The sequence below is a fragment of the Pelophylax lessonae genome (assembly GCF_965119305.1).
Source record: "Pelophylax lessonae genome assembly, chromosome: 3".
In the NCBI taxonomy this organism is placed as follows: Eukaryota; Metazoa; Chordata; class Amphibia; order Anura; family Ranidae; genus Pelophylax; species Pelophylax lessonae.
The window spans coordinates 317,584,692-317,601,920 of NC_138770.1; the positions used below are offsets into that span (position 1 = coordinate 317,584,692).

General features: G+C 42.5%; 1 protein-coding gene across 2 annotated transcripts in view; it reads left to right on the plus strand.

The window, feature by feature from the left end:
• Positions 1–17,229, plus strand: part of CLCN2 (chloride voltage-gated channel 2) — a 684,072-nt gene that overhangs the window by 185,989 nt on the left and 480,854 nt on the right. For both annotated transcript variants that reach the window (XM_082249904.1, XM_082249905.1), the window contains exons 3-4: positions 2,639–2,770; positions 6,523–6,651. In XM_082249904.1, coding sequence (XP_082106030.1) covers positions 2,639–2,770; positions 6,523–6,651 — 261 coding nt within the window. The remainder of the gene's footprint in view (positions 1–2,638; positions 2,771–6,522; positions 6,652–17,229) is intronic.

The window sequence follows — 17,229 nt, forward strand, 5'->3', positions numbered from 1 at the left end:
AGACCTTGCGCTCCTCCACCTTCCGTTTGAGGATGCCCCACAGATGCTCAATAGGGTTTAGGTCTGCAGACATGCTTGGCCAGTCCATCACCTTTACCCTCAGCTTCTTTAGCAAGGCAGTGGTTGTCTTGGAGGTGTGTTTGGGGTCGTTATCATGTTGGAATACTGCCCCCCGGCCCAGTCTCCAAACAGAGGGGATCATGCTCTCCTTCAGTATGTCACAGTACATGTTGGCATTCATGGTTCCCTCAATGAACTGTAACTCCCTAGTGCCGGCAGCACTCATGCAGCCCCAGACCATAACAATCCCACCACCATGCTTAACTGTAGGCAAGACACACTTGTCTTTGTACTCCTCACCTAATTGCTGCTACACACGGTTGACCCCATCTGAACCAAATCATTTTATCTTGGTCTCATTAGACCACAAGACATGGTTCCAGTGATCCATGCCCTTCGTCTGCTTGTCTTCAGCAAACTGTTTGCGGGCTTTCTTTTGCATTATCTTTAGAAGAAGCTTCCTTCTGGGACGACAGCCATGCAGACCAATTTGATGCAATCTGTGGTGTATGGTCTGAGCACTGACAGGCTGACCCCCCCACCCCTTCAACCTTTGCAGCAATGCTGGCAGCACTCCTATCTCTATTTTCAAAAAAAAACTCTGAATATAATGCTGAGCACGTGCACTCAACTTCTATGGTGGACCATGGCAAGGCCTGTTCTGAGTGGAACCTGTCCTGTTAAACCGCTGTATGGTCTTGGCCACAGTGCTGCAGCTCAGCTTCAGGGTCTTGGCAATCTACTTTTTTCAGATCCCCAGAGAGTTCTTTGCCATGAGGTGCCATGTTGAACTTCCAGTGACCAGTATGCGAGAATGAGAGTGATCACACCAAATTTTACCCATCTGCTCCCTATTCACACCTGAGATCTTGTAACATCAGCGAGTCACATGACACTAGGGAGGGAAAATGGCTAATTGGGCCCACTTTGAACATTTTCACTTAGGGGTGTACTCCCTTTTGGTGCCAGCGGCTTAGACATTAATGACTGTGCGAGTTATTTTGAGGGTACAGCAAATTTACCCTGTTATACAAGCTGTACACTCACTACTTTACATAGTAGCAAAGTGTCATTTCTTCAGTGTTGTCACATGAAAAGATAGAATAAAATATTTACAAAAATGTGAGTGGTGTCCTCTACTTTTGTGAGATACAGTAAGTGTAATGTTTTATACCTTGGAATAAAGGTTTTTAATACTGCACCATGAGAATATCTGTTGTTTCCCCTATGCCTATGAGCCCACAAATAGTCCGTTCAAGGTTTGAGGAGCCCTTTTTTATGGAGTGTTGATCTGTCTTTGCCCTAATTATCCTGGATGCCAATGGATGGACTTACCTAAGGCATTTTTTGACCACCTTTGTGAAAAGAGGTCAAACTCCTCTATTCAGTGAGGAGTGTTGTCACTTGGGAGCTCTGATCGGTGTATGTTTTTATTATCAAGTCACCTTTTTGGGATTATATCAGTCAGCACTATTTTGGATTACAGCAAGCACTTAATTAAGGATTTAATGAATTGTTTTTTATTAAGTTGTATGTCATATATGAATTTTTTGCACCAAGCACTTTGAGACCCCGTTCAGACAGGGGCGACACGACTTGGTGGGGCGACTTGCACGGACTTCGTAACATTGAAGTCAATGCAAGTCGCCTCCAGGTCGCCCCAAAGTAGTACAGGACCCTTTTTCTAAGTCGGAGCGACTTGTGTCGCTCCTATTAGAACGGGTCCTTTGCTAATCAATGGCGAGCGACCCACCGCGACTTGTCAGGCAACCAAGTCGCCTGACAAGTTGCGCTAGTGTGAATGGGGTCTAAGAAAACACACAGCACTTTATTGATTGCTATAGTTTATTATTCTCTACATCTATTTCATATGTCAATTTTAAATTTAGCACCATATAGAGTTTTTGAAGAGCACGATTTTTGTCTGTTTTTTGCTATATTGTCCAGCTTTCATAGCTGGACAGACACGCAGCTCTTCACACACTATTTTAACATTGCGCAGGGACCGAATACTATTTATTCTAAATGTATAATGTTAAACTAAGAAAGCTTTGAATCCAAACACTCTCTCGGGGCTGCCTTGAACTGTTCTGGGTATCTCTGGCTCTTGCATTGCTAACTACTGCCACTACTAGTTGAGTCCGACACATGAACTGCAAAAATTATAACAAGGCCAGCTTGCCTCTCCCGTAATGGTTTTGACTGAGGTCTTCTTACTGATTTCTTTCCATACTGTTTCCTTTGCACTTTCCATAACTGTTTTGCTGAGCAATAATTGAGCAGCGCTATGAGAATCGTAGTGTGTACTGCCTGTTGAAGATGTAGTGTAATGAGCTGTGCCCAGGAAAAGATGGTGTAAAAGAGGCACAATTTGGCAAAGGCTACAGACCCTCTTTGCTGCCTGTGACTATATAAGAATGTTTGTATGTTATACATGAAACATATACCTTAATCACATTTTGCATTCTTATCTACTGTATATTACAATATGTTTACACTTTCCAAATATCTGCTGCCTTCTCACTGCAAAGTTAGTTTTTCTGCTTTTTTTTTTAGCAGCTTTTGCTTTTTTTTTCAGTTTGTTGCGTGCACACACAGAGACTTTTGCTGTCTCATATTGGGGAAGACTGGATATTCCTTATTCTTCTGGGCTTGGTGATGGCTCTGGTCAGCTGGGTCATGGACTTCACAATTGCAGTTTGCCTACAAGGTGAGCAACGTGTATGTTGTCTCCATTCTTATCACCTTACTACTGTTTGTTAAACCTTTTTTCTTGATATTGATTGTGAAATGTGCTCCAGGTATCCAGTATGTATACAAAAACGTATGTGCAGAATGTGGAATCTTTTTTTTTTTTTTTTTTTTTTTAACAACCCCTTATTACTATGGGGTTGATTTACTAAAGGCAAATCCACTTTGTACTTCAAGCGCACTGCAAGAGCACTTGGAGGTGCACTGAAAGTGCAGTCTGGGAATATCTGAAATGAGAGGAAGCTCTACTGATTTCTATTATCGAATCATGTGCAAGCAAAAATGCTGTTTTTCTATTTTCCTTGCATGTCCCCCTCAGATCTACAGTGACTACACTTCCAAGTGCACCTCAAGTGCTTTTGCAGTGCACTTGTAGTGCAGAGTGGATTTGCCTTTAGTAAATAAACCCCTATGCCTTGATAAGGTAGGCCTTTTAAAAAAATTAGCGATGTGTCTTTTTGTGCCATATTGACACATGCCTGGTCAGTATTCACTGTGTATTCTTAGTATTGCTGGTGTTGCCTTCCCTCTGTTATTACCAATAATGGAAAATGAGATAAACCTAAAACTAAAATTGTTTTAAGAATATAAATTGTAATTGTACAAAAAATTGTTCTTGTACTTCCCTGAAGAGATCCTCCATCTACTTATTATTCTTGGTCCTTCTCTGACTTCCAATGTGCAGGGATAACTCTTAAGAGTAGCTGCAGTGACAAGCCAATGAGGAGAAACTCCATATTGCAAGCGAGCAGCAGGAACAGCACTAGGATATAGGCTTGCCCAATTCTGCATATGTGACTGTTAGGTAAACTGGGCAGCCCACTGTTTTAATTAAGAGGAGTGAAAGAAGGACCAGGTTCCACACAAATTTCCTGACAAGTCGGTTGACCCGAACGCAATAACAGGTGCTTCTGGCATCACAAGCATTCATAATCCCCTTGTAGAAGTACTCCTAAATGGCCCATTCCTTACTCGAGCAATGAGCTGATGGATTGGGGTAAGATTTGACAATTGCCGCATATACAGTATCTCACAAAAGTGGGTATACCCCTCACATTTCTGTAAATATTTTATTATATCTTTTCATGTGACAACACTGAAGAAATTACACTTTGCTATAATGTAAAGTAGTGTGTACAGCTTGTATAACAGTGTAAATTTGCTGTCCCCTCAAAATAACTCAACACACGGCCATTAATGTCTAAACCGCTGGCAACAAAAGTGAGTACACCCCTAAGTGGAAATAAACAAATTGGGCCCAAATTGTAAATATTTTGTATGGCCACCATTATTTTCCAGCACTGCCTAAACCCTCTTGGGCATGGAGTTCACCAGAGCTTCACAAGTTGCCACTGGAGTCCTCTTCCACTCCTCCATGACGACATCACGGAGCTGGTGGAGGTTAGAGACCTTACACTCTGTTTGAGGATGCCCCACAGATGCTGAATAGGGTTTAGGTCTGGAGACATGCTTGGCCAGTCCTTTACCCTCAACTTCTTTAGCAAGGCAGTGGTTGCCTTGGAAAAGTGCTTGAGGTCTTTATGTTGGAATACTGCCCTGCGGCCCAGTCATCGAAGGGAGGGGGATCATGCTCTGCTTCAGTATGTCACAGTAGATGTTGGTTGGCATGGTTCCCTTAATGAACTGTAGCTCCCCAGTGCCGGCAGCACTCATGCAGCCCCAGACCATGACACTCCCACCACCATGCTTGACTGTAGGAGAGACATACTTGTCTTTGTACTCCTCACTTGATTGCCGCCACACATGCTTTACACCATCTGCACCAATTACGTTTATTTTGGTCTCATCAGACCACAGGACATGGTTCCAGTAATCAATGTCCTTAGTCTGCTTGTCTTCAGCAAACTGTTTGCAGGCTTTCTTCTGCATCATCTTTAGAAGAGGCTTCCTTCTGGGACAACAGCCATGTAGACTAATTTGATGCAGTGTGCGGCGTATGGTCTAAGCACTGACAGGCTGACCCCCCCACCCCTTTAACCTCTGCAGCTGGATGCACTCATACGTCTATTTCCCAAGGACAACCTCTGGATATTACGCTGAGCACGTGCACTCAACTTCTTTGGTCGACCATGGCGAAGCCTGTTCTGAGTGGAACCTGTCCTGTTAAACTGCTGTATGGTCTTGGCCACCGTGCTGCCACTCAGTTTCAGGGTTTTGGCAATCTTCTTAAAGCCTAGGCCATCTTTGTGAAGAGCCACAATTTTTTTTTTTTTCAGATCCTCAGAGAGTTCTTTGCCATGAGGTGCCATGTTGAACTTCCAGTGACCAGTATGATAGAATGGGAGCGATAAAACAGAATTTACCACACCGGTTCCCCATTCACACCTGAGACCTTGTAACACTAAACAGTCGCATGAAACTGGCAAGGGAATAAAGCTAATTGGGCCCAATGTGTACTCTCTTTTGTTGCCATCGACTTAGACATTAATGGCTGTGTGTTGAGTTATTTTGAGGGGACAGCAAATATACACTGTTATATAAGCTGTACACTCACTACTTTACATTGTAGCAAAGTGTCATTAAATTGTAGCAAAGTTCAGTGTTGTCACATGAAAAGATAGAATAAAATATTTGGAAAAATGTGAGTGGTGTTCTCACTTTTGTGAGATACTATAAGCATCTCATAGCTGAAGACCTTGTTTTACAGCTATTGGTAGTTATCATCTGACAAAGCAATGTTAAAAAAATGTTTGGCATATAATCTCTCTATGTTCTTAGCTGTTATGGAACAGAAAGAGACAGGTAACTATAATATGTCTTTGAAGCTGTCTGTGAAAATAGAAAATTGTTTAAAGCCTTCTGGCTAGTATGAATTGTAGGTATACAGGAACAAAATACCTCTGCTCCTAAAGGGGGTTTTCTGTAATATGTAAAATATAAAACCCTGATTTGTGATCCTTCGGCCTCATCCACACCATGTGCAGAGATGTGAGTTTTTTTGCACGTGTCTGCTCGTGCTTTTGCACGTGCGATAGGAACGAGGCCTAGTCTTAAGTCTTAGTCTGGCCATATATTATACAGTTTCTTGTTCAATTTCCATTAGATTTATGTTTAACTATGTAGTGCAAGGGCCTGCCTGATTGCATACAAATTGAAATTGTTTAGGTATGACCTCATATTATATGGCTTTGGTAAATCTAAAATTGTACACAAAAATTGTATAACGTATGTCCAGCTTTATGGTCCCAGTGCAGGGGGAGATGCATGGTATATTTGTCCTGCTTCTTAATCCTTTATGTTCTCCTAGAGATTTTTTGTAAATCTGTGTGTCCTATTCAATTAGGGCATGACACTGCTGTTCTCAGAAAAAAAAAAAAAACTTTTATATTTCTTATATGAGATAGCTGAAAAATACACAGAGTATATACAGGGGAAGGTAGGAAGTTTATAGAGATCCTACGTTCAATATGTAATTATTTTGGCATTGTTCAAAATTAACATTTTATTTTTGGCTTCGATGGACTGCAACATCAGAGATAGAAGCAGCCAGCCTTATTGAAGGACATAAAAATGACAGAGAAGGAAACGGGAGTTCAGCAGATATAGGAAACCTGGCATAGGCAAGTCCTATGGCTCTTATGAATGACGATATATAGTATTGTGCATCAGTTGATGAGTCACCTCTTTCAGGCTTTCACCACCTTTATTGCCAATGTAAAACATTGTTTGCTCTTCGCTCTTTGTTCACAGCTCACAAGTGGATGTATGGAGGTTTGGAGAGTAATATTTTTCTACAATACTTGGCCTGGGTTACATATCCTGTCGTCCTCATCACTTTCTCTGCAGGATTCACACAGATTATGGCGCCTCAGGCTGTGGGTATGTGCAATACTTAATTTCTGTTCTTGAGTCAGAGTGACAGGTTGTATAAAGATGTTTCTACTGAATGGCTTAAGAAAACGCAGTAAATTTAATGTTTCCTTAAAAACTTGAAAGTTAAGGACACTGTTGGATTATTTACCAATCACATTGACTTGCAGATTGCCTTAAAGTGGAGTTCCACCCATTTTCGTAACTTAAGATCTATGTAATCCCCTTTAAAACGGCTTTTACCAATGGAAACTTTTTTTTTTTTTTTTTTTGCTAGTAAATACCCTAATTTCTGCTTTATTCCTCCTCTCCTCACTTCCGGGTCCGATCGGCGATGACGTCATTCGGCGATTCGCAGTGTGTGCTTGGATGTATTCCATTCCAGAAATCTCGCAGTATTACCCAGGAGCTAATAATAAAGAAATATGACCAGCGCTACGGACTAGATGTTTGGGAGAGAAATATATTAGATAGAGGTGTAAGCTGCCCCAATCAGACCTTGGGTGTAAGGTGCAAGTGTTATAGAAGAAGTGTGAAGATTGGTGGTGGCGCTACCTCTGAAAATAAAAATAAAAAATGCCCCTTGTGAAGTGTAAGGGGAAGTGTACTGGTAGACAATAACCCACAAATGGTGCAATATCTAAAAATAATAATAAATGGATAACAAAGATATATTCAAATCAAACAATACATGCGAAGAAATTGTATATATATATATATATAAACCGATGTGGTGACAAAAGACCCACAACCGAAGATATGTGAGTGATTTCCAAATGAATGTGCCACTTGATCTGTAACAGCGTGAGTGAAAAAAATATATAAATTAAAATAAAATAAAATAAAATAAAAAAGTGGATAAGTGAAATTCCACGAGTGGCCACTAGGTGGCGCAAATAGCTTGGTACAACCTGTATGTTGATGTATGGAGATGTTCCTTTTCGAGATGAACGAGCAGTCAGAGTAGTCAGCGGCGGGTGCCCTGAGTGCTCACATGAAAGGAAAAAAACCCCATGGTGAATAATAGTAACATACAGTTGTAAATAAGCGGCGTAGTAGACTCACTCGTACAGTAGATCAGGGTCAGAATAGTCGTGTTCGCCGGGAGGCTTCCGCGTTCCACGGCCGACAACCGGAAGTGACGTTTGACGTCGGAGACTCCGCCCTACGCGTTTCGTCACAATGACGTCAACTGGAGCGGCGTCAACATAGCGTACTCCCGGAATATTTATAGCCGCCCGTATCCAGGTAACGGAGGGGACGGAACAAACACCACCCTTTCCAGGCACTTTAAAGAGGCACATGGTCAAGATCCCTCGGGCCTTATTTTTTATGGGATAGACAAGATCAAAGACGATTGGAGAGGTAGTAATAAACGTAGAATGGTTTCACGCAATGAAACCAAGTGGATTTACTTGATGAGATCTCTCCGGCCCGAAGGACTAAATACTGACATAGACCTGAACTGCTTTATTACGGATACATAAACATCCAACTCCTTTATCCTCCCTTTTTTATACAATTTTTATATTTTTTAAACATTTAAAAGGATATTTTATAAAAATATATTTTTTTACTTTTATATATAACCAGTCCTTTTATATAGTCTTATTTAGAAAGCTCTTAAAAACCAGTCTTTTTTACCATTAGACGTTTTTACCAATGATTTGCGGCTTTCTATCAGTTGTTTACCTTAACCGTAAAACATACCGGTTTAAGAATTTTTTACACACAGGTATGTTTTGAACCACCCTTCTCATCCAGCATCTATGGAATCCCTCTCTCTTTTTTTGCTACCCAAAGTACACAATTTAGTGCTCCATCCTCATATTCTTTTGAATATAGCATTTTTTTGAATATTTTTTTGAATATATATTTTTTTGAATATATATTTTTTTTGAATTTTTTTTAAATACATTTCTGTTTTTCCTCCCATGCCCTCCTTGATACAGTTGTATGAATTACCTTTTTATATTTAATTTTATACTATATATATTTTTTACTTCTTTTAGCTTATCAGTCTTATCAAAATAAGTTTATATTTTTTAAAAAAATTTTCTTGCTCCGCACTGTACGTATTCTTTTTCATGTATCTATTACAATTTTCTTTCACATCAGTATCCACCTTTGGATATACATGTGGACTTTCCGTCCTTTTTTGTTTTTTGTTTTTTCCTTTTTTCATGGCACCTGACCTTCTCATCCAGCATCATTGATCGCTGACACACTGGTGTGTACCACCCTCTTTTGTTTCTCCTCCTCACCTAGTAACATTGACACATATATATCCTGAATCCTATGCACAGGTATCACAAAAATATATAGTTTTTATCCGCACTGAACCATCCCCACTTTTGATGCCCCTTGCGTGTTTACATAGACTGCATAAGACCTGTCCTGTATAGTTCGAGGATTTCTGTATACACACTCTCTTATATTTTATATTTTATATTTTTTAGTTTTTATATATATTTATGTATATATATCTCACAATTTTTCTTCACACTTATATATATTTTTATTCTTTGTATGATATATACGTAGATATGGCCCTCTTTTTTATGTATATTCTTTTATCTATTCTTCATTTTTTATAATCCGGCCTTTTTAGCATGTTTTATATGATCACAATAAAGTTATGTTTTTAGTAAGCTAAAGGCTCGTAGCACACTCGGACAAATTAATGAGATCAGATATGATGAAGTATGGCCGTTCCCCTGCACATCCATAATGAAGCTAGTGGCTGAGTAATATGGCTTCCGGAGAGGGAGTAGCAATATGGCGGTGTTTGTTCCGTCCCCTCCGTTACCTGGATACGGGCGGCTATAAATATTCCGGGAGTACGCTATGTTGACGCCGCTCCAGTTGACGTCATTGTGACGAAACGCGTAGGGCGGAGTCTCCGACGTCAAACGTCACTTCCGGTTGTCGGCCGTGGAACGCGGAAGCCTCCCGGCGAACACGACTATTCTGACCCTGATCTACTGTACGAGTGAGTCTACTACGCCGCTTATTTACAACTGTATGTTACTATTATTCACCATGGGGTTTTTTTCCTTTCATGTGAGCACTCAGGGCACCCGCCGCTGACTACTCTGACTGCTCGTTCATCTCGAAAAGGAACATCTCCATACATCAACATACAGGTTGTACCAAGCTATTTGCGCCACCTAGTGGCCACTCGTGGAATTTCACTTATCCACTTTTTTATTTTATTTTATTTTATTTTAATTTATATATTTTTTTCACTCACGCTGTTTACAGTTCCCAGGAAGGAAGGCAAGGGTCGTCTGATCTTGGATCTCAAGGCTCTGAACCACTTTGTGTGGGTTCAGAAATTTCAGATGGAGTCCATCTGCACGGTAGTAGATTTCCTTCATCAAGGAAATCTGCTGGCCTCTTTTGATCTCAAGGACGCTTACCTTCATATTCCAATATATGTCGGGCATCAGCGTTTTCTTTGTTTTGCCGTGGGCTAGGAGCACTTTCAATTTGTGGCGTAAACTTTGTGAACACCTGAGGAGCTGAGGCGAGACCAAAGGTTTTGTCCTTGCTACGGCAGAAAAGGATTGCGGTACTGGGTTACCTGGACGATCTGCTTCTGCGTGCAGAGTTCCTCGGCTCTAGAAACTGACTTGGACATTACGGTGCGAACTCTGTAGGAGTTTGGGTGGACACTGAATTTTCAGAAATTGGCACTGTCTCTATCCACAAAGCTGGACTACTTGGTTCTCACGCTGGACTGGGTGTTTCTTCCTCAGACAAAACTTCTAAAGCTACAGGATGCGGTTCAGCTCCTGTTGTCCAACCATTGATCATCACTCAGGACTTGCATGCAAGTGCTGGGTCTGATGGTCTCCACCTTCGAGGCGGTTCCGTTTGTGCAGTTCCACACCAGACCTTTGCAAAGGGAGATTCTGATCAAATGGAACAAGGATCCACTGTCATTGGACAATCTGATCCTGTTGAGTCGGGGTTTGAGGGAGTCTCTCCTATAGTGGCTCCGCTCCCCGGCCCTACGTCTGGGAAAATTCTTTCTTCCCCTGTATTGGACTGTAATCACCATGGATGCCAATCTGTCTGGATGGGGAGGTGTCTTGGCAGTGTTTTTCGGCCCAAGATGTCAGGACTCAGGAGTCCAGGTTGCCGATCAACAACCAGGAAATTTGGGCGATCAGACTTTGTCTCAATGGATGGATCATCTGCAGGGACGCCCTGTGCGGATACAGTTGGACAATGCTATGTCAGTCATCTAGGGGGCACAAAGTGTGCCCTGGCGGCCCGGGAAGTGGCCGGCATCTTGAGGTGGGCAGAACGATATATTCCAGCCCTCTCTACTGTGCATATTCCGGGGGTAGAGAATTGGCAAGCAGACTATCTCTCATTCGGCAGACGTTGGATCCAGGAGAATGGTCTCTTCACCCGGAGGTATTTCATGAACTGTCCCTTCGGTTTGGGGACCCCCAATGTTGACCTGCTCGCTTCCCATCTCGACAGGAAGGTGCAGAGGTTCGTGTCAAGGCCTCGGGATCCTCTGGCGGATGCCGCAGATGCCCTGGGGGCCCCTTGGGGTCAGTATTGTCTGACTTATGCCTTTCCTCCAATACAACTTTTGTCGAGGCTGCTACGCAGAATCGAGGTAGGAGGGATTCCAGTCATTCTGGTGGCACCAGACTGGCCTTGCCAGTCTTGGTACCCTGGCCTGGTAAGGCTGGTAGCGGACGTTCCTTGGAAACTTCTCCTCAGGGAAGAGCTTCTGTCTCAGGGGTCAATCTGCCATCCTGCTTTACGGTCGCTGGCTTTAACGGCCTGGCTATTAAAAGCCAGGTGCTGAAGGACAGAGGGCTGTTGGAGTTGGTTATTCCTATGTTGCTAAAAGCTAGGAAATCTACCTCTAGGAAGGTTTATCATAGATTCTGGAATGCGTACATTACTTGGTGTGAGTCTCGAGGGGGTTTCTTCCCGTTCCTTTTCTGTGTCTCGCCTGTTGGAGTTTCTAGATCAACGTTTGGCTCTGGGCACCATCAAAGGCCAGATTTCTACTTTGGCCATATTTTTCCAAAGGCCATTGGCAGCGAAATCCTTGATTCACACTTTTGTGCAAGAAGTTCGCCATCTGGCGATTCGGGTTAGCTGGCAGTGACTGAACCGATTTGAAAATTGGATTGTTTTTTTCTTATGGATGGACCTCATAAGGGGCAGTCCACATCTGCTGTGACCATTTCCAAGTGGATCAGGCAGACGGTGGTGCAGGCCTATTCCATTAAGGGTCAGGTTCCTCCTTTCCCTGTTAAAGCGCATTCTACGAGGGCGCTTAGTGCTTCCTGGGCCTTCCGTCATCAGGCGTCAGTTGTTCAGGTATGCATGGCGGCTATGGGGTTTTCTGTACACACATTCACAATGTTTTAGGAGGTGGATGTACTTGCATCTTTGGATGCGGATTTTGGCCGCAAAGTTTTGCATGCTGCAGTTGCAGAGGCTTCCGCTTCTTGAGGGTGTAATTTTTTCCTGGTGGTGAGCTCCAGTTGTTCCTAGTTGAGCTCTTGTTACCTGGTTGGCTATGTTTTGCCTTGTTGGGAATTCTGTGTTTGCTGTGGTTTTCCCACTCCTCATATTGACACTGCTTTAGGACATCCCAATAGTCTGAAGACTTGAAGCTTTGTCAGTGAACAAAAGAGAGAACTGGATTTTTGTCTTACCGTAAAATCCTTTTCTCTGAGGTTCACTGACCAATACAGCACCCGCCCCTCTGTAGGGGTTGAGTTCTATGTTCTTCTGACACTGCTTGTTACAAACTGGAGTCCTACAGCAGGGTCCTACAGCAGGAAGTGATGGTATACCCACTGGGACTGCCCCAGGGGCAGATCCAAAAAGGTTTCCACCTATTCCTACTCCTGAAGAGAGACAGCATAAAGCCCCATGATCTGAAGGCTTGAAGCTGTATCTGTCCGTGAACCTCAGGGGAAAAAATTGATTTTTTAATACAGACTGACCTGTGAAATCCATTTCTTTCTTGAAGTATATCACGGGACACAGGGCCAAAAAATCCTAACATATGGGTTATATAGCCACCTTTAGGTGAAGGACACTGGCAACCAATCAGAATTGATGCCCCCCATATAACCCCTCCCACTTAGGGAGTACCTCAGTTTTGTAGCAAGCAATAAAGACTCTGCAAAAGAGGGGAGAGACTTCTATGTCCCGTGATGTACTTCAAGAAATGGATTTTACAGGTAAGTCTGTATTAAAAACTAAATTTTTTTTTTTCGTACATCATGGGACATAGAGCCATAAATCATAACGTATGGGATGTCCCAAAGCGAAGCATCTGAGGGGAGGGGGACACCAAAAAACACCGCCATCTGACCCCAAAGAAAGATTACATCGCTGCCTGCAGAACACTGCGAACAAATGCAGATCCCTCCTGTGTCCCAACATCCACTCGATAGAAATGAGTGAACGTATGCACCGATGACCAGGTCATGGCCTTACAAATCTGAGCCATAGAGGCTTAATGGCGATGTGCCTAAGAGGCACCTACTCCTCTGGTAGAATGTGCCTTCACAGGAAAAGGTGGAACTTTCCCTACTAAATTATACACCTAGGTAATAACCTGGCGAATCCAAAAAGAAATCATAGATCTAGATGCTGCCAACCCCTTTCTTATGAATCTGAGCTGTTTCCTGTAAGTAAAACTTAAGTGCACGCATTTCATCAAGAGAATGCAGTAATTTTTCCTTCTCTGAGTGAGGATCTGGAAAAAAAGGAAGGTAGTATAATGGCCTGATTCAAATGAAAGGCAGACACCACCTTGGGAAAAAAAACCTAGCTATTGACGTTCAATCACCCTATCTTGATGAAATATCAAGAATGGCTCTTTACAAGAAAGAGCTGCTAGTTCCGATACCCTTCTAACTGAAGTTATCGCAATCAAAAAGACCAGTTCTCTGGTCAAAAGAACCAGGGAAACTTGCCCCAGAGGCTCAAAAGGATGTTTTTGCAAAACGGCCAAAACCAAATTCTCAAGGACATAATGGTGGCTTCACAGGCGGAAGCAAGCGTAACATTCCTTGGATGAAGGTCTGAACCAATGATTGGGAAGCGTTCGGTTCCTGGAAGAAAGCTCATGAGGCTGAAATCTGCCTTTTGATAGTGCTCAAGTCTAACTTTATATCTACTCCTGCTTGAAGCAAAGCTAGAATTCTCCCGATGATATAATTGCAGGGATGCCATTTCCTGACCTCACACCAGGCAATGTAGGATTTTCAGGCTCTGTAATGTTTCTAGAGACTGGTTTTCTAGCATTGATCAGTGTATGAACTGCAGGGACAGATACACCCCGCTCCTTCAAGATTAAGGCTTCAATAGCCAAGCCATCAAATTTAGAGTCTGCACAGCAGGGTGGAATATCGGACCTTGAGAGAGTAGGTCCAGACACAGTGGAAGAGCCCAAGGCCTCACCACTGCCAATCTCTGGATTTGTGCAAACCAAACCCTCCTAGGCCATGCTGGAGCTACCAGAATCGCTGGTTTTCCCTTCTAGCTGGATTCTGCGCAATAGACGCTGTATCTGCTGCACCGGAGGAAAGGCATTTATCAGGGAATAGACAGAAAAACAAAAAGCGCCTCTGAGTGTGGACTGTACTTATAGAGATTTATTAAAGTAAATGTAGACTCACATTAAGGTTTGTAAGGAGATGCATGTGGGATGTTATGCCCAATAGGACGTTCGTAGGAGTAGGGGCACTGCTGCCCGTGTTGATGGAGTGTAACGTCTCTCCCCGGGTCCCGCTGAATCCGGCCGGAAACAGAGCGATGAGAAACTCCGGCTGGAAACAAGGGTTGAGACCCACAGTGGGAAGCAATGTCGCTCCTCTGACGTCAAAAAATCTGCAACGAGTTTCGGAGCACGCGCACTGGATGGCTGAAAGCAACGCGCAGTGTGGTCTTCTGCTGCTGTATTGTAAACAGCAATTACTGACAGTGACCCCAAAGCCCAGACGTCCAGAATTTCAAAGCCCAACTGACTGCTTGGATTTCAAAATTGTTGATGGGGAGACTTTTCTCTACCCAAGATCATTTCCCCTGGACAGTGGCTTCTTCCAGAACTGCTCCCCGGCCAGAGAGACTGGCATCTGTGGTGACTAATTTCCAAGTCACTGGAAGAAAGGATTTCCCTTTCTCTAGATTTCTGGTCAACAACCACCAATTTAGACTCTGACGTGCTCTTGGTACCAGAGGCATGGATCGGTCCACAGACTGAACCTTTCTTGTCCAGGCAGACAGAATGTTGTTCTGTAAGGGTCTGGCATAGAGTTGAGCATAGGGAATTGCCTCGAATGCGGACACCATCTTCCCTAGTAACATCATGCAAAGGCGTAAAGAAGGATATCTCAGGATTAATACGGACCAAAACTGATCCTTCAGGTCTGCGCCCTTTCTTGTTGGCAAGAATATCTTTGCCTGTGCTGTAGAGGAAAAGGAGAAAAGTTTGGGACTTTATACGAGACATATAGTAGAAAAGTCTCCATCCCTGGATCAACATGAAAACAAGGGAATAAAAATGGGGCTTTAATTGAGGCAAGATGGCATCTGAAAAACTGGTCACGGTTTAAAACCATATGTTTATTCAGATGGTAACAGGTACAAGACATATACCGATGGTAACATCCATATGCTATTTACACATGCATAACACACAGCAAAACAGTAGACAATCAAGGTAAAATGGTACAATGTATAGGAGTAGGGATACATAGTGAGAGACCATTGGGTAATAACAGAGACATGGCATATTCCAATGATAGCATCTAATGCTGTTTATACATGCATAACATAAAGCATAACAGTGTACCATCGTAGTAAAGTGGTATAATGTGTTAAAATTCAGATGCATCGTAAAGCCCTATGCATTTCGTGACAATCATCACTTCTTCAGGGGCGAATGCATCGTAGCTCTACAATAAAACATATTAGAATAATTTATAGGTCCACACATTAGGGGACGGTGGTAACCAGGGAGGGGACAGATTTCCCCCCCCTGTAAAGTACTTACATAGCCAATGTATATGAGACAAGAACTAGTCACAAGGGGGTACGCCCATGAAGTCTGCAACGGGAGCTGTAGTGTTTTGGATTGGGACCAGAACAGTTCGAGATTATATCTGCCCCTTCCTAATTTTAGATTAATGTGCACGCACAGAGAATAAATCTTACTGTGACACAGTCGTCAAAATAGTTTCGTTCTAATTTATTAGTTCCTCTTTTGTCTTTATAAAGACTCAAGAAAGTTATTTCCAGGAAATAGTCATATATAATACATATAAGGTGGTGATTGGATGATTTCCTTCCAGGACATGACGAGGTCTTATTTTGGGTGTAGTGTCCCTGTTCAGGCGCCATCTTGCTTCCACTAAGGGAGGGGTGATCTAGCTGCATTTTGAGTAAGGTAGTAAATCTCAGCAGATAGGTATATATGTATGTATATATATATATATATATATATATATATATATATATATATATATATATATATATATATATATATATATATATATACCTATCTAAGGTATATATATATATATACCTATCTAAGGTATGCACCATAGGTGAAATAGGCATTTCACTAATATAACCATTATTACATCTATTACAGATTTCCCGCTTGAAATGTCTATTTCAATCTGTCCCTGTTACTACTAAAGCGCCTATTCACCTGGCCCATACTCCACCAGAACTTTTTGGGAGGCTGTATATAGAGAAGACGGTAACTAGCTCACTACCCCCCTTGATACAGCTTGGAGAGGGCAGTCAGGCGCTATCTATCCCTATAACCCTATAGAACTTGTGAAATAATGAATAGGGGTGACTATAGAGGGATGAAGGGTTTGTCCTCTTCCATCATAAGGTGGTCTTCTTCTTTTATTAGTATTGTTACACCTACCTGGGTGAGCACCTTCTGCCACCCACTCATCCAGCTACAATATTGAGATCAAGGGTCTGTAATACATGAGTTCTTCTTCAACTTAAGAGACTCAAAACCACCTGATCCCTGGCTTAGGATTCATCGGGGACCCCTATTCATGTACACATGAGGGTCAAAGCTTCCAGAGGGAGCTGTTTGTTTCCTCCTGTGGTTGGGTCAGTGTATTTATCAGGAGTATTATACTACAAAAATCAAAAGTAAATGCAACTACTTGTATGCTGGATGAATTGTACCAAAATGTAGTGATACTATTTGTCCTAGTGGTGGCCGCCTGTTGCGTACCTGGTTTGGTGATTATCACCTGCTGAGCTTTTATCAGACTTTTAAAGAAAAGGATATATAGCACAATCATTGTGCTGCTGGCAGAATCTTGTCTTCTGTGGGTTTCCGGGTCTGTTTCTGGATCTGGAATGGAGGAAAATACTCAAACGGATATTAGTTAATGCTTTAGACAAATGTGTACCATAACTAGTTAACACATCAGATTGTAACTGCAACTGCTGTGGGAAGTACAGCTGAGTATGGGAGCTGAACCAAACAACATTTCATAAGGAGACAGGGCATGTTTCCCCTGGGGGATGTGTCTGACACTGAACATGGCA